This window comes from Thunnus albacares, chromosome 16 (genome assembly GCF_914725855.1).
Source record: "Thunnus albacares chromosome 16, fThuAlb1.1, whole genome shotgun sequence".
In the NCBI taxonomy this organism is placed as follows: Eukaryota; Metazoa; Chordata; class Actinopteri; order Scombriformes; family Scombridae; genus Thunnus; species Thunnus albacares.
Window position 1 is genome coordinate 9003223 of NC_058121.1, and position 23010 is coordinate 9026232.

The 23010-nt window shown below is 41.1% G+C and overlaps 1 protein-coding gene across 2 annotated transcripts in view; it reads left to right on the forward strand.

Annotated features, from left to right (window-relative positions):
- The first annotated feature begins 798 nt into the window (after window positions 1-798).
- Window positions 799-23010, forward strand: part of slc24a4b (solute carrier family 24 member 4b) — a 36112-nt gene continuing 13900 nt past the window's right edge. The window contains exons 1-8 of one of the 2 annotated variants that reach the window (XM_044377296.1): window positions 799-2224; window positions 7605-7709; window positions 18893-18969; window positions 21804-21878; window positions 21973-22057; window positions 22153-22256; window positions 22577-22651; window positions 22772-22797. In XM_044377296.1, the coding sequence (XP_044233231.1) occupies window positions 2068-2224; window positions 7605-7709; window positions 18893-18969; window positions 21804-21878; window positions 21973-22057; window positions 22153-22256; window positions 22577-22651; window positions 22772-22797 (704 nt within the window). In that variant the 5' untranslated portion in view covers window positions 799-2067. The remainder of the gene's footprint in view (window positions 2225-7604; window positions 7710-18892; window positions 18970-21803; window positions 21879-21972; window positions 22058-22152; window positions 22257-22576; window positions 22652-22771; window positions 22798-23010) is intronic. The other variant, XM_044377294.1, reaches the window with a different exon arrangement.

Below are 23010 nucleotides of genomic sequence, written 5' to 3' on the forward strand. Positions count from 1 at the left end.
CAAAAGCTTTAAAGGAATAGTTCTTTGTGAAATATGGTTACCGCTTTCTTGCCAAGAGTTGGATGAGAAGATTGATACCACTCTTAAACGTAAGAGTGGTATCAAGCTTCTCATCTAACTCTAAAGAAAGCAAATAAGTGTATCTTCAAAAATCTCAAACTATTCCTTTTACGTTTCTGTAGGTGGAATCATTGTCAGCTTACCGACACTGCTGCAAAATTTCAAATATCTTTAACTGAGATTTTCAAACAAACAACCTTGAATCTTACTCTTCTTTGTTTTATGGAGAAAACAGTTCCAGAAAAAAAATGGATAAAAGAGAAATTTTCTTGGTTAAAGGTGTATTTTCCCTTCCCCCTACATTACACTCAATTCAGATGTCATACTATATAAGCTACTGATATCAAAGTACAACATCTTCTCTCACATATTGATCTTTTTGTACATTTTCAAGTCCAGGGAATGAGTCCACAAAGTGACAGCTCCAGGTGACAACAGCTAACACCAAATAATAGGTGTGCAATGACACTTGAACTTCACCAATCACCAGCAGAGCAGGCTGCAAGTCCAACACTAATAAGGGGTGTAGCTGAGACTAAATCCATGTCAGCTGAGCATTTTAAGCTGACATATACATTTGTGGAAAATTCATACTATACATAAAAGTGATGTGAATAACCAAAACAGCATATTAACCTAATGCTTTCCTGAATATACAGTGTATTTTTTTTTCTTATAATAGTAATTATTTTCTTTATAATGATCCCTGACTGCAGGACATATTTTACCCACATCTAATTTACTGCTGTCACACTGACAAAAAGGTCCCTTTTACATGATTCATTTCTAGTATGTACAGGTCTGTTTGTGTGAAGCAATTTTCTCAAGAGCAAAACGTACAAGCCATTGTAATCTTGGCACAAAAAAACCTTTAGGCAACGAGAAATTATTTCATGGTTGTAGATTTGAGGATGGGTGCCCGTGAGCTGGAAGATCTATAACCTCAATTATTCAGCATGATATCAAAATGAGGATAGCAGGTAACTTGTAGGCCGGTTATTAAAGGGGCTGTGCTCGGGACCCAGAAAGATATTGGATTTGGTTTCATAACACAGCATTGGGATACGGGTGGTTTGTGTTGGGCTTGTTGTGAGTGGCATGATAGGGCTTGCCTCGGCGCACAAATCCTGTACGTTTGGTCACACGGCGACGCGCAAATAACGTGAAAGATTTCCGGACTCCAGGGTCCAGAGTGATCGATGAGCAGCTGTCTTGTGGGTGTTTCAAGGTGGGCAGTCGAAGCAGGAGCGACATGATCTTTTTACAGGCTGTTTGCACATGCAGTCCTCGGGAAAGTTAAAGGAGCCCGGTCTCATTGAGGGAGGATGAAGGGCGCAGAGTAGGAGAGCAGCTGGAAGCAAAAGGGAGCTGATGGTCCTCTCTCATCAGCGCGGCTTTTCTGCACTGAGGAGGAATTCATGCGGAGGGGGAGGCGCCCGAGCGAGGCGAGCAGCACGACTGCTGCCCGAATTTAACAATTAACCTTGATGAACACAGATTGGTTTCACTTAACAGGCGCAGGTGCGTGGAGTTTGCGATACGGCGCAGCTGAGCCACTCCACGTTTATGACTGGACACTGACGCATTTTATGCCAAACACAGAAACTACAGGGATAGAAGGATATTGCAGCTGATGTTTTTTTTTTCTCACGGGACAGGATGCAGGTTGCAGCGGGAGCCCGTCCGACACTCATCATCTTGCAAAATCCGAATTCTGGAGCATTGTTAAATTGATTTGGAGACCTATATCGGAATTTGACCGCCGTGTCATTGCTTAGTCTACCAGTCCCAGCGGCTAAAAAGGCATCTTCTCAACGGCGGAGACGAGAAGGAGAGAGAGAGAAAAAAAACCTGTCCGCCTCACTACTCTCCATCTGCGCCCTGGACGGCTTGAAATGAGGACCACATCCCGACTCTGTTCCGTGTGAAGAGGCAAGCGGGGCGGCAGTTTCTTCGGCTCTCAAGGACGCAAAAAAAAAAAAGTGGCCGCCGGCCGAGCTGAGAAGCATGGAGCGGGACGACACCGTGAGCGTGTCCAAAAAGACAATAATTGCGAAGATATTTAAAGTTCGCAAGAGGAGGGAGATGCTTTTCGTACAGGTGTGCTTTATCTGCAGTGTCCTCTTCGTGGCGTGGAGCATGTCGGCGCTGTTGACCAAGACAGGTGAGTGGGGGGAGAGACTGCTGAGATACATCGGGGGCACAGAGAGCTGAGGAGGGAGCGAAACGGCTCAGAAATCTGCAGTATAATCATACACCCGCAATATGGGTCCCACATGCACATCAATTAATTGTAATTATAGAGCTACCTCCAATCGATTACAGAGACAAATGAGCTGTAATGTCAAGGGCATGGGATCAGAACATAGTAGCCTATGTGTCTGTATTTTCAAAAAGGAGCAGGTCCGTCTTCCTGTCCAAAAAAAAAAAAAAAAAAAAAAAAACACATGCGATGCCTCTGATTGTGGATTTCCCCCAATTTAGGTGAAGTGTGCAGGTTGCATTAAAATGCAGTGAATAGTCTAGGATGTGTTTGGTGTTTATGGCCCATCACACTCAGTATAAAAAGTCAGCTGCACATGTTATTGTCAGTTTTTTTTTTTTTTTTTTATTTCAATGTTGGGGTATACATGCGTCTGTTTGTCCGTATATGCCGCAGTGTGCGCGCTGTGGCAGCGGCACGTTTTTAATTTGAGAGGCAGGCTCATAATCACAGCACACGCACACCTCATGGTTCACACGCACATAATGATCGTAACCGAGCCCATAACGCTGTTTGGTTCTGGTTTGTTTGCGCTTCGCCTTTTTTTTTTCTTCCCAAATTGTGCTTTTTTTTTTTTTTTTTTTTTTTTTTTTTTTTTGGCGCCAGGCGCATCGTCGGTCACACTACACCGGAGCTCAGGCTCGTGGTTAATGCTGGCATCATCGCGTGTGCCCCGGAGCTTCACACACACACACACACACACACACACACACACACACACCATTGAACACACTGGATCACCTCAATCACTCCCGAGCATCATCACGCGTCCAGGTTCCGCATGGCGATCGAGGGATGCCGATTTTACGCAGAGGCCATTGATCCTCATTGAAAGAGGGGAGGGAGGAGGAAGAGGAGGAGGAGGAAGGGGGGGCGTAAACACGGGGATGCTTTTTTGCTCTGCTGTATGTTGCAATATTCATAGTTGATGTCCGAGGTGTGCGCTGAACAAACGACTCAGATGACTGGTCATGCGTGATGCGTGTGATGCCCCATGCAGGCACGCGCACACACACACTTCAAACAACATGCTCCCCTATGCACACGTCAAAACTCTTACCTCAGGCCCGTGCAAACACTGACACGCAGAGCATCCCACACGCCTCACACAAGGTTATGTAATCTAACGGCCAACCTTGACATTTTGCTGGTGAAGAATGATATCTGCCACACCACTGGGATCAGAGGTTAACTAGTCAAAACACACCCCAAGGACAGCACTCTTAATAGACGGGGAACATTAACACCATGCTCTTGCTTCCAACATGAATTTTGCAGTGTTTAGTTGAGCCACAGTGCAGGAGGAGACTTGCTGCTGCATTTAAATCATGAATTTTTTTGCATGTGTGCATGAAAGAGAAGAGTGGCTGGCTTGTTTGTTCCCCCCCGCCCCCCCCCTCAAAGTGCTTCTAACCTTAAGCCCATCCCCAGACCCTCGTGCTATCTGTCCATCTGCAACCACTTAGGCCCCAGGGCTGGAAGCGGCTGTAAATTCACCACAACTGCCTGAATGTAGATCTCTAACGGATGTATCAGGAGTTTTATTAATTACATTAAAAACAACAAGAGGCTTAAAAGATTATTCTGGAATGATATCATACAGGCGAGTGCAAATCTCTTATCTCCAAAGGCAGGCTCTGGAAGCCAAAGTATGTCTCTCCCCCCCACCACCATCACCAACCCACCCCGTCCCCCTCACCAGTCACTAATGGCTTGCCTTTATTCATTTAATCAAGTTCGTATGACCCTCACAATGATTGTCATGTAGGGGTATGTGACAGAAGGCGTTTCTCATGAATTCCAGCTGTGGTTGACCAGCAGCAGCAACAGCAGGGGTGGTGGGATTCTCAAGGTGACACGCATGAGAGGTGTTTTGATGTGAGAGAAACAGAAATTCCCTCTGAACCCGTGAGACCCAAAGCTCACCATAATCAGATCTGTCTAATTGAATAGCTGCGGCCCCGCTCATCTTTCAGCCATCACAACAAGCATTTGTCATGTCACGGTAAAACCTGTGCCCTGTGTTTGCCACCCATTTGATTGATAGTAGTGTGGGGGGGGAGTGTTGATGTGCTGAATGGTCCAGATGGATGGGATTTGATGTACTACTCCAGGGTTACATCTCCATAAAGAGGGGTGGGGCGCAACATGCTGTTGTGCATGACGATCCGGCTGTGTGTGTGTGTGTGTATGTGTGACGGAGCTCTGCATGGGGGAAGGGGGGGAGAACAGGTGTTTTTGAGAGGCAGGGCTCAGCTCTGACAGGTAGGTGCAGCGGGCTGACGGTGATAGCTGAAGGGGGGAGAGCACAGCAGGGGCAGCAGGGGGCTCGACAGGAGGCGGATACTCCATATAAGGGAGCATGCTCATAGCACAGGAAGATTGATGGATAGCTGTCCTTGGTCCATCTCCCTCCTGAGCTGATTGAACAGAGCTGGAGGATGACATTACCACGGGGCTATTGTCACCCACTCTTGCTCCCCTCTGCTTCTCACTACAGTGTGTTGGATATGCAGGAATCTGCCTTTTTTTTATCCAATTTTAGTTAATTTTGTTTTGTTTCTGCTCAAAAATAGCCAAGTAGCTTTCCTGTCTCCTTCTTATGTTGTGTTAATACGCTGCATTTATCAGAATTTCAGGTTGGCATTGTGTATACAAGGCAATGTAACACATTCTTACAGATGCACCAATCTATAGAGCATCTTGAGGACACACACAGAACGTAAACCTCCACCAAAGCTGAGCAGTTCTAAACCTTGTGTTTACACCTTTATCAGACCCTGAAGATGAGTTCATCTCTTGACCCCATACAGAGAAATTTTAATCAAATGTTAATTTTCTATTGGATCTGCACTAATGACTTTCATCGTCAATTAATCTATTTTTTAACTGTTTAGCCTATAGAATGTCAGAAAAATGTGAAAAATAACATATGTCAAAGTTTCATTGACATTAAACAGAAAAAAATCATCAAATCCTCAAATTTCCTTGACAAACTGGAACCAGAGAATGTTTGCCATTTTTGCTTGATAAATGACAAACAATTGACAGATTTTTCCTGTCAATCAACTAATCGATTTGATATACCGATTGTTTCAGCACTAGGCTTGTTGATTATTTGAGATCTTAGATCTAAGAATCGCATCACCACAGTCATTTCGTTTGACCTGCGGTGATCTGATTCTTGGCTCAAAGTCCCTGTCCACCAAATTCCACTGAAAATTTACAATGTGTTTGAGATTTCCTGCTGACAAATGAACAGCGGTTAATCAGGGAACCTTCAAGTTCTTTATGACACCAAAACTCTGATAAATCATCTTATTCTTCATGTATGCTGACCAAAATGAGTCAACTGGGGGAAGAAAGCGGCAAAAGTAGCATTATCCAGCAACATCATGCCTGTAACAGCCCTTATTTTACCCCAGTCTGCCTAGAAATACTGACAGAATTGCGTCTCCGTTATTTTTTTCTTTCAGATGCTGGGCAGGGAGAGCACAGTACACTGAATGGCACGCACACACACACGCACACATGCACACACACATGCTTCCAGGAAACATAATAGAATCTGTGTTTGTTTTTATAGTTGTGGTCAAATGATTCCACACATAACTGCCAGGAGAAATTGCATTTAGATGGAGTGTAATGCACAATTTTCCAAATAATTAAAATGATCCACTATGTTCAAAGCTGTTGCGTAAATGTGAGCGTTCACAGCCTGTACCTTACATATAATTCTGTAATTGTTAGGTATGATAAAAGTGATTAAAAAGCCATCATTTGGCACAAAGTGTCCATATGTTTTTAATGGCCCTGACATTATTCTTCCTCTTAGCCCCATTTCTAAAAACCATCTTTAAGAGTAACATGATCTTAGCCCAGAGACTTAGAATTTGACAGAGATGATCTTAGCTTTCAGATGCTTTTGGGAAACGCTGCACTGGTTAGTGAGGAGGAACAGGTTTGAGCGATGACTGGAGGGTTCGGTCTTTTGGATTGGAAAGCTGTGGGAAGCAGCTGCAGTCGCCTTGTGTACAATCTGTTTGTCCAGTGCCTGCTGATCTTCAGGCTGTCTAACCATATATTGGATTGAAAGCCATTTAATGAAGACATTTCTGTGTCAGTACATTGAAGGAAAAAATAAGTGACGTTGTCTAGAAAATGAGGAATTTAATCCTGGATGTGGAAATGCACTTGGGGTTGATGTTGAAATTCACAAAAATTGATCTTATATTTGCCTGTTACAGCTGGTTTTAGTGAAATAGCTCTGATAACATCTACTATACAATACAACATGTTGCTAGAGGTCTATACGCTGTCTAAAAATGGCTTTTTAGGTCAGTATGCTTCAATGTATTACCCTTTAAAGTAATGGTTGTTTAAACCATTACTTCCTGAAAGAAGGGGAAAGTACCCTGCAGAGTCAGAGTGATCACACGGAAACGTTCACATGGTTGGAGACATTTACAAACACTGACATCATGTGAGTCTGCTGCTAAATAGGCTGTCTTTCACAACCATTGTGCAACCTACAACTAAAAGCCAGACAGATGTGGTCTGTTATAGATCAACTTGTATATGAATTAAACACAGGCTATCTCTCCTCAGAGTATTCCCTAGTGATTGACTCATAATTGTGTATACAGTAATAGTTTTTTAACTTCCTGCAATAAAGTTACTGCTTTGTCGACTCCAAATTGCGTCTGTATGGCGACATTTTATGACAATTACAAGTTTAAAACGCTGCTCGGCTGGTTGGTGTGTTTTTACATAATAGATTTGGGATTGCAGTCTTTTATGTCCTCATTACAGAGGCTTAAGAGCAGTTTAATGAAAAATGAAACTTGTACGCTCCTCCTCCCCACTCTCACCCCAAAACAGAAATGGCACAGCAGCTGCATTTTGATGTGTTATTGCCGCCGTCTGATGAAAATGGCATATCTAAACTTTTTAAGGGATTAGGAAAAGCAACCTTGTTTGGATTAATGACCGTGATCATGATCATAGATTTTTTTGGGTCATGAAACATGCTCTGTAGCAGCGGCCATGATAGTTTTGGTTGCAGTGTTGTTGTTTTTTTGTTGTTGTTGTTTTTTTTTGTTTTTTTTAAATGTGCAAAATGGAGTTACTCGAAAAAAATAAAGACTTTCAGATTTGTCCCAAAACATCTTTAATGTTAACCTCTTAATATGTTGTGTACTGTAGACTTGCATATTTGGCTACAAGCTTAGATACTATATGTATGTGAATGTATGATAAGCTGTTTGTGTTGTGTTTGCAGGCCATGGGATGATAGTGGAGGGCCATCCAAGCCATGAACACTGGGGAAGACGGCTAATGGCTTCAGCAATGGACAATGAAACGGAGAAGAACTGTTCAGAGCCAGGTACGCTGTTCTGTGAAATTAAAGCTGCACTAATCAGTATTTTTATATTAACAATGAATTAAATGTGTAATATGAAAGAGGTTCTTGTAGCAATGAATGCTCAGCCCTATACAGTGTTTTAGTGTCTTTCAGCTCATTGTTTTGGTTTTGCAGCCCACAACTTTACTGTTTTGGTTCACTCTCACCGCTCTTACGTTTGTCATGTGACCTGAAACATGACTCCAAATGAATGCTAATGTTGCTCCGTGTCTGCTGGATGTGTAAATATGCATTTTCTAACACATTAGTCATAGCAACCTAACATGAAAATAGTGTGTGTACAGCTTGTTCCACTGTTCCCAAGGGGCCAAAAAAATCAATGAGTACTTTTTAAATGAGACATTTCGTGCTGAGCATACAGTCAAGATGTCCTTACTGAGTCAAAAAACACAAGACCAAGTCAAGCCCAAAACAAATTTTCGGACTCATTAAGCCATGAAAATTCTTTTTAAATGTAAAAATGTAGATTCTCAAGATATTTCATGCTCTTTGTGCAATAGCTTAGAATTGTTCAATTAATGCACAGGGCATGACTAATGAAAACCTTTAAATACGCATGTATCTATAAGTCAGCTCTATTTAAGGGGATGTAGTGTTCAGGAAATGTATCAATAAAATGGTTGGAAAAACTCGAACATCCAATACTTATGGAGTTTGTGTTTATATGCTGCCTTATTTCACCTCCTCGTTGGGTTTATATTGCTCTGACTTTTTTAGATCACTTCCGCTGCAATAAACACTGAAAGGGCTATTAAAGGGGTCGGGTATTGATTATGTTACAGAATCTTTGGTACATTTAAAGGAAGCAGCATTCTCTATAATTAGTTATACTGGATTGTATGCTGACACTTCCACTGACACTGCTGACATCTGCATCAGGCCATTAAAACCTGAAAGCTAAGTTGTTGTTTTTTTTATGAAATTATTGATCGAAGTGTAATTTGTTTGTCATTTCCATCTGATTTGAATTGACTCAGTCTGTGTTTTGTCTGGCATGGCATTAATGTTGCTAAGGTTAAAGGTTTAGTCCCATTTGGTCATTTTTGTGATAAATGTATGTAGCTCTGGTCATGTGATATTAAGGAGGATTTTTAAGCTCCATGAATAATTATCTTACTAAATAGGATGCAGCTCAGTTTTGAGGCTTGTTTTACTGTTTGTATTTGACTAGCATACAGAGGATGACACCAGGGCACAGACAATTTGGAGGTAATTTGAAGTGTTAAATTTCCTGTTGACTGTGGCATCACAGTGGGCACTAACTGGCTATTACTTCATTACTGGTCACAGCGGGCAGAATCCCTCAGGGATTAGTGAACTCACTGGTGCTGAAACCAGCTATTTTATATATAAACAAGCAAAGCAAATACTATTTGTGCACCCCTGACATTGAATGTAAACTTTTTTTCCAGAGTCACAGCAGGGTCCTATTGAAATGAGTGCCAAATGACAAGATTATGTGCTGGAAGTTTTCCTCCTAATCCTCAAGGATTACCTTTTTTTCACCCCCCTTTTCAAATGTCTTCTGCACTGGAGGCACCAGACTGTACTTACATTCCACACATTTCTCATCGGCTCTAGTCCTCCTCCCTTTTATCCCACCACTGTTCTGCCTTGTCAGTGTGAGCTGATCATATGACTGTTGTTGCGTCTTGATCTTGTGAATAATCCTTCCATAGACGCACACTTCAGGCACATTAGCTGGTTGCTCTGTTCTGACCAGTATGAGTGGTTCTGATTATTACAGTGCATGACTATTATATATATGCAAAATATTTTTTTTACTACTTTGGTATTGCCTTTACAATATATTACACTGCAAAACCAGCATTTTGAACAAGTCATTAAGGCATTTAATATGTATTTGTTCCTGTGGCTATAATCAACATTTTCACATGACTATGTATGTGTGACTCGTGGTGACAAACCCAGAAACAATTATCACCTGACTCTACAATTCCCCTCAGCTCTATGGAGTGTTTTTTAGCATCTTTGAGCTCCTTGCTTTGGTTTCCTGACCAGCAACTTTGTTTGCAGGAAACTGTTTTCAGTGGAAAAAGCACTAAAATTCACTGTACGCTACTGTCCAGCACCAAACAGCAGACCAAAAAAGTTGGCCACTAGCTTGCGAATGTAGTGGAGAGCCAGATATTTCCCTCAGCAGTTAACAACCAAAAACAGAGCTAAAGGTAGTGTGAATATTGGTCTTATATTTGCCAGGTGGAAAAAAAAAAAACACAACTCCAAATGAATGTTAATGTTGCTCTCTCTCTGTTGGATGTGTTACAGTAACACACAACTGAACAAGCTACTATACTAACTTAACAGTTAATAGGTCAGTGTTGTGTTTACAGCTTCATGTGCCCCAAGTGACCAGAAAAAGATCAGGTTTAAGGAATTTTCTGTAGAAATGAGTCTTAGTATAATAAACCAAGAAGAGGGAATAAATCAAATCAGTGCACAAGTATCAAGAAAATCACTCATAATTCTTGAAAAGTCTCCAGCTCATTTTGTTTTCTGTGTAATAAAATTACGCAGCTGGTGTTTTACACTTGTTTCAGAAAAGATGAATAAAATGAACTGTTACAGTGACAATATTTTAGTGGTATACATGACTGTGAGCTAACATAAACAGAGAAACCCAATTAAACAACTAGCCTTGTCTGAAACTAGTCTTTTATGTAAAGGTGGTTGAGAGCAGGGAAGCATTGAATGACTGCATATTGCACTTGTCAGGGGGAATTTTTGCTATTGAAACAAAATTCCATCAGGGAGACAAGGAAGTACAAATACGACTGTCTCTGAAAGAATCAAAAATACTACTCTCAGTGAGGTGCACGTATGTATCACAGATCTGTGTGTTTCAGAGTCTCTGTGCAGTTGTTTGTTCAGAGCTGATGATCCAGCAGTGGACCAGTGATACCATTGGACTGCACCCCTCCAGGGAAAAGCACTAACCGTGGATGAACCCAGGCTAGATTGAATGAGAATTTATTATTGGAGGCTTATTGGAGGAGTGTGTGCAACATCTGAAGCTCAGTTTTAATTAGGCTGCTGTTTGTGGGCTGCATAGATTATACTCAGCCAGCTTTGGTCTCTCTTCCTCCTCTTCATCATTATTTCTGTGATCAGTGAGGGAGTCTTTCTGGGTTCATGGCTTGGTAATGTTGTTTTCCTTGTCCTGAAACTAAGGCTAAGCCATTCATCATAAGTGTCTCTTTTATTGGCCATTCAGCAGTGGTGGAAAGGAATTAAGTACATTTACTCAAGTACTGTACTTGAATACAGTTTTTAGGTACTTGAACTTGGGTATTTCCATTTGATGCTACTTTGTACTTCTGCTCCACTACTTTTCAGAGGGATATATTGTACTTTCTACTCCACTACATTTATTTGACAGCTTTAGTTACTTTCCAGATGAAGATTTGACACAATGGATAATATAACAAGCTTTTAAAATACAACACATTGTTTAAGATGAAACCTCCAACCTTTCCAACCTTTTTGGCTTTTGACGTCTTACAAAAAGCAGTGTTCAGATGTCTGAGTTGTTAACAGCTTCACCAAATAGTGATTTTTTTCCCCTCTAAACTTCTCACATGGTTTCATTTCAATAAATGTTCAAATGATCCAATATTTCACCAAAAATCAAAGATTAGAGAAAAAGTCCAAAAACTGAAAAACAGATTTGTGTGTCATAACTTTGTTTTTTCTTCTTTCCTCTCCCAGTAATCATCTCACGACCTCTCAGATTTATCTGGTGACCCTTTGGAGGGACCCGACCCCTAGGTTGGGAACCACTGGACTAAACTAGCTAACTGTATATAAAGTAGTTGAAACTAGCTCCACCTCCAGCAGCTACAACAGTAACATGCTGCTCTAACACTGATGCTTCAGTATTAATAATATAATGATGTCATATATAATAATAATATCAGTCAGAGGGACCAAACCACTACTTTTTACTGCAATACTTAAATTACATCAAGCTGATAATACTTATGTACTTTTACTGAAGTAGGATTTTTTATGCTTTTTTACATTGCTGTAATGGTACTTTTAGTTGAGTAAAGGATCTGAATACTTCTTCCACTGTTGCCATTTAGTAATAACACCTGGAAAACACAAGATGCTGTCCAGACTGTTTGGTGCACTCCTGCTCGATAACAATGCATGCTTGTAATCTACAAAGAACTAAACCACACTGCACTGCAAGAGGCCGATAGAGCCTCTGAATACTCTTTATTTAAGCATCACATGCTGACCTTAAGTCATGCCACCCCTTGAGGTGCATTTCCCCCTGCATCAATCCCATGGTGAAAGGAACTAATGCACTTGCACTTTTTCCACCTACATTTGGCAAGTTGCAATAACTCTGGAGCAAAAACAATGGCTGTTTTATTTCAGAATTAAAATGTTTCATGTGCTATCCCAGGCTGTGTGAGGAGGGATCTGTTTGCTGAGGAAAGATGACATGAAGTTCGCTCAGGGACACAGAATATAACACAGAATACTGTGGAGCATACAAAATCGGAGAGTGGGCAGAGCGCTGTGCTTAATATTCTGTAGGAGGAATAATTTGCCTTTAATAAAGGTGCTGCTAATACCATATATTGAAAACTTCCCCTTGAGTGGCATAATTGGGCTTGTAAAAGTAGAGTGCAGTGCAAAAAGTTGAAGTGAACAACAAAGTTAGTATGGCTATGAATTAATCTCACAAGATTCAATTGTGTTTTTAGATATTTAACACTAATCTGCTCCATAAACGGGGGTATGAGATGTAGTGTGGGTGAGGAGGAACTGTGTTACTCTGGCCTGCAGGTACTGCAGTGTGTTGATTCGGTATAAATGTTTGTCAGTGAGTAGAGTGTGAGTTCAACGGTTGGCTAGAACAAAAAAGCAGGATTTTAGGCAAACAAGGGGATGGACGATACTGAGTGTTTTTTCAAGGGGAACAGGCAGGAAACTTGGCGGCGACATGAGGGCAAAGCTGCCAGCGAGTAGCGGCCAGTCCATGTTGGAATGCAGGTTCGTCAACTCCAGGGAAACACCAGAAGGAGGCTTTTTAAAAGGGAATTACACAAGCGGGGATTATGCTGCTGTGCATAATGGAAACTGACCTCGCTTTTGCTTCTCGCTCGCATGCCAGTGGTGGAACAATGCAGCGGAGAGAGGGGAGCGCAGGCACGAGCACCTGCACAGAGCACTTTCCGCGCTGTGCAGTTCAAACACGCCTGACCTCTTTCTGTATTTATTCATTCACATTCTGTTCTGCTTCAGATTTGCTGGCTTTTTGTTATTCATACATTTTCATTCTGATCTGCTTTCGGCTAGCATGGAGTACTTTTTAATTAACACTGAGACTAGGAAGCACATTTCACCCGGTTTAAAGGCAGTTCTGTTGTGCCTTTTGTTGTGGATCCATACCTCGGCCTGAGGGAGTTGTTTACCTAGTTCTCCTGTGCACAATAAATACATACGTTTCACAGTGGTGTCCCCTTTAGGTTATTGAACCTTCTGGTCCATCAACTTAGCCTCTTTCAACCACTCACTCTCATACACATAAATGCATAAATGCTGAAGGGAATTCATGCTAAAAGTAGAAGTGTAATAGGTATGCGAGTGTGTTCATGCAGGTAACATTGCATGTGTTTAAGTGCTTACATGACCATGTGAGAGCAGCTGTACATGTGATGTTTGAGCATGTGAAAGTATTGACCTAACAAGAGGATAATGGTGTGTGGGTTGGGTGGGTGTGTGTGTGTGTGTGTGTGTGTTTTGGGTGAACCAAGCTCCACAATATTCATAACGTATGGTTTGTTTTTGACCTAGAGATTTTCCCATAAGGCGAGTCGTGATGTTGTCGTCATGTTTACAAGAATGGCTGCTGTCAGTCACAAGCGAGTGATGCTACACACTGATGTCTGCTGGAGTAAGCCAATTATCTAATGCACTAATAATGACAGAGTTATCAGTATCCTCTGAAGAATCTCTTGAATATTGTACTGAAGTGTCAATTGTGTTCTGTTAATGACTTGGCTGGTCTGTTGGTCGATGAGCGGGCTGGGCTGTGACAGAAGGTAGCACCGGGCACTCTGCCAAAACATCTTGCTCACATCATAATATTTTTATTCAGCTGTATAATATGTGACAGCACAGTGTTTTGCCCAATCAAAATGATCTATTTTAAGATTCCTCAGTTGTAGGCCACAAAATTGCAAAAAAAAAACAACAAAAAAAAACCATATACCTTCACATGGCTCTATCCCAGTAATATTTGGATGTTTTGCCCAGGCCACCGCAGTAGTGTTGTTGAAGACTGGCCTGCAATGTGCACTGTCCTGCCAGTCGTCCCCTCTCTGGGACAACAGACGGCACCCGATACTGAGCTCCATTATGTAACAGCACCATAATAACTGGAATATTACCAGATTATGGAATAATAATTGCACAAATGTAAAGGATGGCTGGCATGCTCTGGCTTTAATACGTCAATAAATTAAGGCTATCTGAGAGGATTTTTGCATATTAAACAAGACTTAAAGAGGTTAGACTAGGGATAGTTTGACATTATGGGAAATATGCTTTTTTTTGCTTTCTTATTGAGAGTTTAATAAGAATTATACTACTCATGTCTGTATGGTAAATATTAAATTACAACCAGCAGCCGGTTAGCTTAGCACAAGGACTGGAAACGGGAGAACCAGCTAGCCTGGCTCTGTCCAAAGGTAACAAAATCCACCTACCAGCAGCTCTAAATTTCACTAATTAACACGCTATAACTCATTTGTTTATCCATACAAAAAAGTGTCACTGAGAGCCAGGCTAGCGCTTTCCAGTGTTTTTGCTAAGTTAAGCTAACCAGCTACTGGCTGTAGCTTCATATTTACCGTACAGGCAATGAGTGTGTTATCAAGCTTCATGTTTAAAGGTGCAGTGTGTAGAATTTAGTGGCATCTAGCAGAATGGACTTGGCAGAAATGGAATATAATATTCATAAGTATGTTTTAATTAGTGTATAATCCCATGAAAATAAGAATTGTTGTGTTTTCGTTAGATTAGAATGAGCCCTTTATATCTACATAGAGAGTGGGTCCTCTTCCATGGAGCCGGCCATGTTGCACCACCATGTTTCTAAAGTAGCTCAGAGTGGTCAAACCAAACACTGACTCTAGAGAGGGCCTTTTGCATTCTTTCACAGCCACTATAGGTTCCCCTTCACACGTGGAAGTGGAAGGAGCAGAGTTTTCTGTTGTTTGCAATCTGCAACCTCACTGCTAGATGCCACTAAGTATTATATACTGGTCCTTGAGCTCTTGGGAAGAAGGCAAATCAGTTTATTTCGCAAAATGGTGAACCATTCCTTGCCTGTGTAGAGACAATATTTTAAAATGACTGAATTGATTTTAATTTTGTGAATTGTGTAACAGTGCAACAACAAATCAAAGAAACTAATAGTGCACCCTTGTTTGTGCCACATAGAATAAAAGCAGGAGTTTGAAGAAACTAGGTCTAACTGACCATGGTTTAGTCAATAATGGCCTTCGTAGCATTAATGTGGACTGTGGCAGCACTGCGTCTCATAAAATCCTCTTCTTGTGAGGACTCTGTGTGGACTTGTAATTACTTCTGGGGTTGATAAGATGAGGGAATGGGTGTTGGACAGACACATGAACAAAAGTGTTGCCAGTAATTTCTTGCATAAGCGGCACAGTCAGGTGTCCAAACAGAGAATCCAGGGTTTATTTATAGATTTGTAGCTTAGCTTCTGGAGAGGACTTGTATTTTTTTTGCCTCCTGCCTTCCGTGCCAGTCCAGACGTTCCTCTTTCACGCTCTCCCTCCCTCGTTCCCTCCAAAAAGGACAGCAGTCACATGCAAACACAAGAACAGCAGGATACATGCAAGTTTGTTTTTTCAGACTTTTACAGTCACCAAATCTTTGCCCAGCAGAATAGATTTGTTATGGAAGAAGCTTGCTTGGCGCCATTCATGTTACACATACTTACATGAAGATTTAGAATTTCTGGCCAGACTGTTAATAAACTGGCTCACATCATTTGATTCAAGATGCCAAATATTTATGTACCAATTATAACTCCTAGTTATTTTCTAATATTTTTACTAATTATTTCCATTATAGATGATTCTATTCATTGTTTTGAAATAAGTGATATTGTAATTATCAATCATGTATTGTATAAAGTCTCATGATGACTGATCATGTAACAAAAAATTAAGTATTCAAGCAGACTCCTCAAATTCATGAAGCTCTAATCAACAAATGGTTGGCCATTTGTGCTCACTAAACTTTAAAGATTAAATTTGCAAATCATTTTCTGTCAGTTAATTATTTCGCAGGGTAGAATGAGGTGCCTTCTCCAATTTATTTCTCCCATTTCTGTCAAAATTACATTTCCCTGCTTCCATGAAGATACATATTATTTATGATTCTCATCATTTGAGATGCATTGCTTAAGCAATCTGTCTGTTGTCCTCCCGTGTGTACATATCGTCCTGTCCTTGTGTGGGAAATGGCTGTGGAAGCATGTTCATGTCTGGTTTGACCTCCGCAGTGAAGAGACGCAGACGAACCCTGCAGACGCTGTCTAGTTGAATGTTTACAGGGACTGGGAGGTGACCCCTGCTTGCCTGTCATCTCTGCCTTCCCAGTGCTGGTGTCCTTTAAACACCTTTGTGATCACCAACTTTTAACAAACTCTCAGTCAGAGCTGATTGTACACAGTGGTAAGGAGGCTAAACAAGTAACTAGATTGCTATGCCATTTTAATTATTGGTCAGTGACAGACCTGCAGGTTTGGTGGCTGAACATGGAAGCAAGATGTGTATGGTCTTGGACAGCAAGAAAATTTAAACTTGCTTTACTGAGACACTTTTGTATGGTCTTATGTTTTTCAGGACAGACAACTTTCTGCAGCTTGAATAATGTATGTGTGTGAGGTTGTTTGTCCATGAGGTATCAGTAGGAGTTCAGCCTTCTGTACTGGCATCAGTTTGTTTTCAGTCACCTCTGAGGCCACAGCTGACAAATCCTGTAATTGATTGTGCCTTTGCTTGAGGCAGTCGGCTTTGCGACACGTTTCATTCAGCACATAAACCTGTCAGAAATGAAATGAGCTAAAGCCGCCTGCCACAGTCAACGTTGCTATAAGATTCCAATGTCAGCCAGGTGTTTTCCAGCCTCTCGTTTTATATTAAGGTCATAATCTATGTTACTCATATATTCAAGTTTTTATTATTGTGTCCTCTAATCTTATCAGTTGCATTTACTGTCATGAAGTCAGTCAGAACACTGCAGTGTTGGCAGTGAGATACCAGAAGTCTTACAAATCAAGGTCGGATTAATTTGTGCCCTACAGCTAGAAATGGTACTGTAGTGTATATGTGTGTGTGTGTGTGTGTGTCTCATTACTCTTTGTTCAGTTGCAAATGTAATGTGTTAAATGATACATGGACTTAACAGAGATATAAAAAGGTTCTACATTTCCATATGTGATGTAATTGAATGAAATCCAGGAGGCATGCAGATGATCAAGACTATATCCTGAGGATATTTGGTTTGCCTGTGCAGTGTTCCAAATGCTGCGCTTATTCAGACATGTGTGCACACCATCAAATATTATAAAAACAGACAACAGTGAGGGTTGGGACAGATGCAGTGAGAAGTCTCAGGTGAGCACTGTTCCACTTCACGAGTCCATATGTGACAAAGGCCCAAGTCTTCCTTTATTTTCCTGTTACTGCATTGTTCTTCTATGCAGTAGTACAGCAGCGAAGCAGTCCCATCTATTTGAATTTTTTTCTTTTTAGCCATGATAGCGGCATGGTTCCAGGCATTGTAAGGTCAGTCGGTCCCACACATTCATCCAGAGGGAAATATCTCAACGACTGAATGGATTGCCATGCAAATTTGTAAAGACCTTCACGGTCTCCAGAGGATGACGCCTACTTTGATTATCACCTGCACCACCAGCAGGTCAAAGTTGTGGTTTGGAGTGAAATGTTTCAACAACTTTTCTATAAGATTTGGTACAGATATTTATGACCCCCACAGATTAAATGTCAATAAAATTGAATTACATACATTTTAGTAAACATGTATGCTTACTATCTTAGAATTGTCCTTCTATGTTGGTATAACATTTCGCTCACAGAGCTGCTAGCATGGCTCTAAACTCTTAGTCTTGTTTTTTTTCAGCTGGATAGTTTATCCTGCCTGCAGTATAAGGCTAACTAGATCTTATTGATAGCTGTAGCTTGTGTAAGCAATATGCTAGTAATGTTGCAGGCTTCATACAAGGCAAGACGAGATGAGAGCCTGCAGTCCAGGTCCAACAGGAACAGGTCAGACAGAGGCTGTTCCCCACAGATGCTGGGTCCCGTCAGGGAGACGGCCAGCTTCTGTCTCCAGCCAGGTGCACTGCGGAGTGTCTGTGCTCCCAGAGATCTGAGCCGTATGGTAGTACCATGATCACACTGTGTTCCAGCTGGAGCTCTGGATGATGGATGATGAGTCCTCAGCATGGGAGGTTTTTCTGCCTGCTTGCTTTAATCCTGTATGACTTCAGGCTCTTAATATAGCCCAAGCTTTTACATTTGTTTTTGAGATGTGATGGTTGACTGTTCTTGTTCTTTTTTTAATTTTTTTTTTTTTCCCCACCACCAACTTGGGCATAAATAAGTATGAAGTCATTGATTACTGGGTGGTGTGACATACTGCGGGCTGAAGATGATTTTCAAAGTGTTTTGAGCCATTTCAGTCCTTTTGAAAATTCAAAGCCCTTGATGTTTTCTTCCAGCTTTTTTTGGATGATGATCACAGGCTGCTATTTAATTTGCATTTAACCCTTCCTGGCTGTGTTGGCCTGTTTTTAGGTAAACAAGATAATTTTGCTGTATTAGATAATCCAGTGGAATGAGATGTAAGAACAAGAGAAGGAATAGCACTCACATATGTGCTGCAATGAGTTCAGTGTAAGCGTGCTGAACCAAAAGGGCATCCCAGGACTGTTCCTCTGAGACCAACATCCATTGTGAAGTCATACAGTCCTCTCGGGGCGGGGATATGCACCTTGCTGTCATGCTGCTGATATGTGGTGACCGTTACATTTCCTCTCTCCTCAGCAATACACGAGTTCCCCGAAGACTTTTTCACCAACAATGAACGGAAGAGTGGGGCCATTCTGCTGCACATTACGGCGGTAAGAGGAGTTTCACTCTCTCTCTCTCTCTCTCCCTTTTTTTTTTTTTTTTTTTTTTTTTTAAAGAGGCTGCACCTCCAACTCCCTTCACCTTGGTCCCCAGTCAACATTCACTCAGTGGAGCTTAGCTTGTCGTAGGTGGACTTGGAAGCTTTTCATATAAGTGAACTTTTCCAGCTCATAAAGCCTGGATGTTAAGGTGGGGTTGCAGTAGTAGGTTTTGCTGAGCTAGACTTTGAAGATGCCACAGAGGATGTTTTCCTCGCTCAAATGATGATACACTGATGGTACACTCATTGTCATTAAAATGAACAAGCACCAATATTTGTACAAAAACTCAGACACAGATCATGTATTTAGTCAGGAAGGTATACTGGAGGGAAAAAGAAAAGAGGTGTAAAGCAATTCAGTGGTACTGAAAGAAATCTTGCTGCTACATTTGGGATTGAAACCATGAGAGCAGACAAATGGAAGTGTCAAAACATCTTACTAAATTATTTAAGTCAAGGCGCATCTGCATCTAACTTGTAATGTAGTAAACAAACAAACACAAAATCTAAGCTTACTGGTTAAGAAATACAAAATGCAGAACTTCATTAAAATCAACCTATATAAGCCATTAAACAAGTGTAATTTGTGTAATTGTACATACTATGTAGCCTTTTTTTGGATGTATGGAATGCACATTGTTACAACTTACAAAACATCATTAATTTAATTTTATAGTTCCGAGTGTTGTAAAATGATGTCTCTCTATGGAGAACTTCTACTCCTTTGAGTGTCTGTAAAAAGCTTCATAAATATGGTAGTACTTCTCTGAGGTTGAGGTATTTTTAGTCTTAGTTCAAATGTGAGCATGATTCATAAGAATGCTTGAAATATACAGGCACGGGTCAGGAGTTAAGGACAGGCAAATGTCTTTTTCTTTCTTTTTTTTTGTGTGTTGGTATAAGCTGCTTCTCCACGTTAGAAACCATTACTGTCTACATTCAGTCCACTGACTTGACATAAAACCAGCAGTGGATTTCAATGGAGAACCCAGTTAATCATATTGTTCATTTTAGTGCACTGGTGAATGAACTCTTCATGCTGGATTGAACTGGCTTTAAAAAGTTTCTCTTTATCAAATACACCCAGGGCTGCAACCAGGATTATAGAAACACTGAGGGCCTTAGTCCCCTCAAACACACTTCCCGCTCCGCTTACAACATTTTGACCAGAGACCAAAAAATAAAAGGAATAGTTTGACACTGAACCCCCTGTAAATGGCGAATTGCCATTTTTTACTCTTTGGTTTTGTACAGATTAAACAAACAGGATATAATTTGTTAATTTATGAGCTTTAGAGGAGTGGGTAGGTGGATTTTGTTACCTTCAGGCAGAGCAAGGCTAGCCGTCCCCCCCACCCCCACCCCCACCCCCCCGTCTCCAGTCTTTGTGCTAAGAAAAGCCAACTGTCTGGAGGCTAGTTTCAAATTTACCACACATACATCAGAGTGCTATCAATCTTCTCATCTAACTCTCCACCAGAAAGTAGATAAGAATATTTCCCAAAATGTTAAACTACTCCTTTAAATGCAAATTAAATTTTATTTCCCAGCATGAGGGTTTAAATGTTTTATCAAAGCGGTCTCTTCACTGTCAGGAATTAAATTGTGGGGGAGAAATGCTGAAGCTTTTTAATAATGTATTGTTTTGATGGCTTAAAAGGCGTCACATGTAAGATTCATTGAGTTAAACAATATCAGGAGCAGCTAATAAATATGCTTTTTAATTGTAGAGACTCCCCCTGGGTTGCTTAAACCCTCGAATTCACAAAAGAGAAAGGAAAATAAGGACATGACCTCACTGTCATCAGTGGTAGGGAATGTCCTGAGCACACAGTCTTGTTACACACTGAGAGCCTGTTTGAGCCAAGGTGTAGATGTAAGAACTATGTTACCTTGCCTTCCCTGCATGGTTGAGCACTGATTTGCAGAAGCAGGGGAGTAACCTCCCTTCTCAACTCAGTGAACGCATGCCCTCATCTCCTGCTAAATTGACCGCAACCGTGATGCTGAAATAAACCAACATTAACTACAATATCAGTGATCCCTGTTTGGGTTTGTGTTTGGTTTACCTTGAAAAATTATGAAAATTTCCCCTCAGTAACACACAGAGGAGTGTTCATGATCAGGATATGACCAAAACTGACATTTGAGCTTCAATCCAATATACTAAACTTACTTTTTGTTAACTGTTCCCATCTCTACTGTATGTTTGATGCTAAATTACGACTTAATATTGTCCTGGATTCAATACTAATGAGGATAAATGTGTTGGAGTCTTATCATATTGCAGTCCTGCACTGCCCCCTGTGGATAGCATAGAGCAGAGCACGACTGTCAGAGCTGCCGGGCCATGATGTCACACCTGATCTATAATTTATAGATCTCGCCTCAGCTACTGAAATAGGCTGCCTCCCCCTCCTCTCTCACAGCGGCACGAGTATGCAGATCCCGTAGATTTTTCACATTGTAAGGAAAACGGCTCGTCACTGAATTGACATTTGAAATGAATGCAAGCCCTGTTTTAATTGGGTGCTGTGCTTTGAGATTCTCCTTCACCCGTCCTTTAGCAGCAGAATATCTTTGCTCTGCCAAGGCTCTATTAACTCATCTAATTTCTGCTGATTAAGGATGTGGCTATGCAAGCATGCACTGCCACACACACACAGTTGTATTCTCACTTTTTGCCCTTGTCTCTCACACACATACACACACACACACACACACACACACACACACACACACACACACACTCTTCAAACTTAACTCTACTGCTTTTGTCCATAGGCGCTCTACATGTTTCTGGCCCTCGCCATAACATGTGACGAGTACTTTGTGACATCGCTGGAGAAGATCTGTGAGGTACTTAAAGGAGTTGTAGCCTTTATCTTTAAGAGTTAGTTACAGAGTGTGGGTTTGTTTATTTAAACCAGCCATCTTTGCTTTATTTATGCAGAAACTCGATCTGAGTGAAGATGTTGCCGGAGCCACCTTCATGGCAGCTGGCAGCTCTGCACCGGAGCTGTTTGCATCTGTTATTGGTAGAGAGCCACACACACACACATTCATACTCAAAGGCATTCCCAGATGGTTGGTGTTATGGCTGATTCTGATTGGCTATTTCCCCTCTGTGCAGGTGTCTTCATCACCCATGGTGATGTGGGGGTGGGGACCATCGTGGGTTCAGCGGTCTTCAACATCCTTTGCATCATTGGAGTCTGTGGGATCTTCGCTGGACAGGTGTGTGTGTGTGTGTGTGTGTGTGTGAGGCAGTGACTTACTGCCACTGCTGCATCTTCTGTTTATTTATAGACTGCAGAACAGCACATGTGTGGTAGAAGTTCTTTACTGAGGGGAAACAAAGAAGTTTTCACAGAACTGGTTTTATTGGAAATGGAGAAGTAAACTCTGAAGGCATACACAGATCAGAAGTCTGTGTTTCTTCTCTTATGCTCTTCTTCAATTTACACATTAAGTGCTTTTGATAATTCCATATGTATTGACCAAATACTCCATAAAATATTTCAAATATGACTGCACTCTTCTCTGTGGATTCTTAGGTGGTGGTGCTGACCTGGTGGGCGGTTTTCAGAGACTCCTTCTACTACATCTTGGCTGTTGTGGCTCTTATTGCAGTAAGTTGGACAAGAAAACCTGCTCGTTACATGCATTTATAAATGAAGACCAGCGGTGATTTACTGCTTTCATTCTTCTTTTTAAATGTTTTAAAAGAAAAATGTTTCTTTATTTTCCAGTTCATCTATGATGAGAAGATAGTGTGGTGAGTTATTCATCCAGTTGATTTTTATTTTTAAAATTCCAGGTTTACATTTACTAGAGTTTGAGGTTTGAAAGAACCTTGAGAGTATCTTGGTTAGGGCGTTAACTACTGATTTTTTTTTTTTTTTTTTTTTTTTTTTTTTCCCTGATGGTAAAAAAAAAAAAAAAAGCACAACACAGGTTCCTAGTGTGCATGTTTAGGTATTTAAATGAA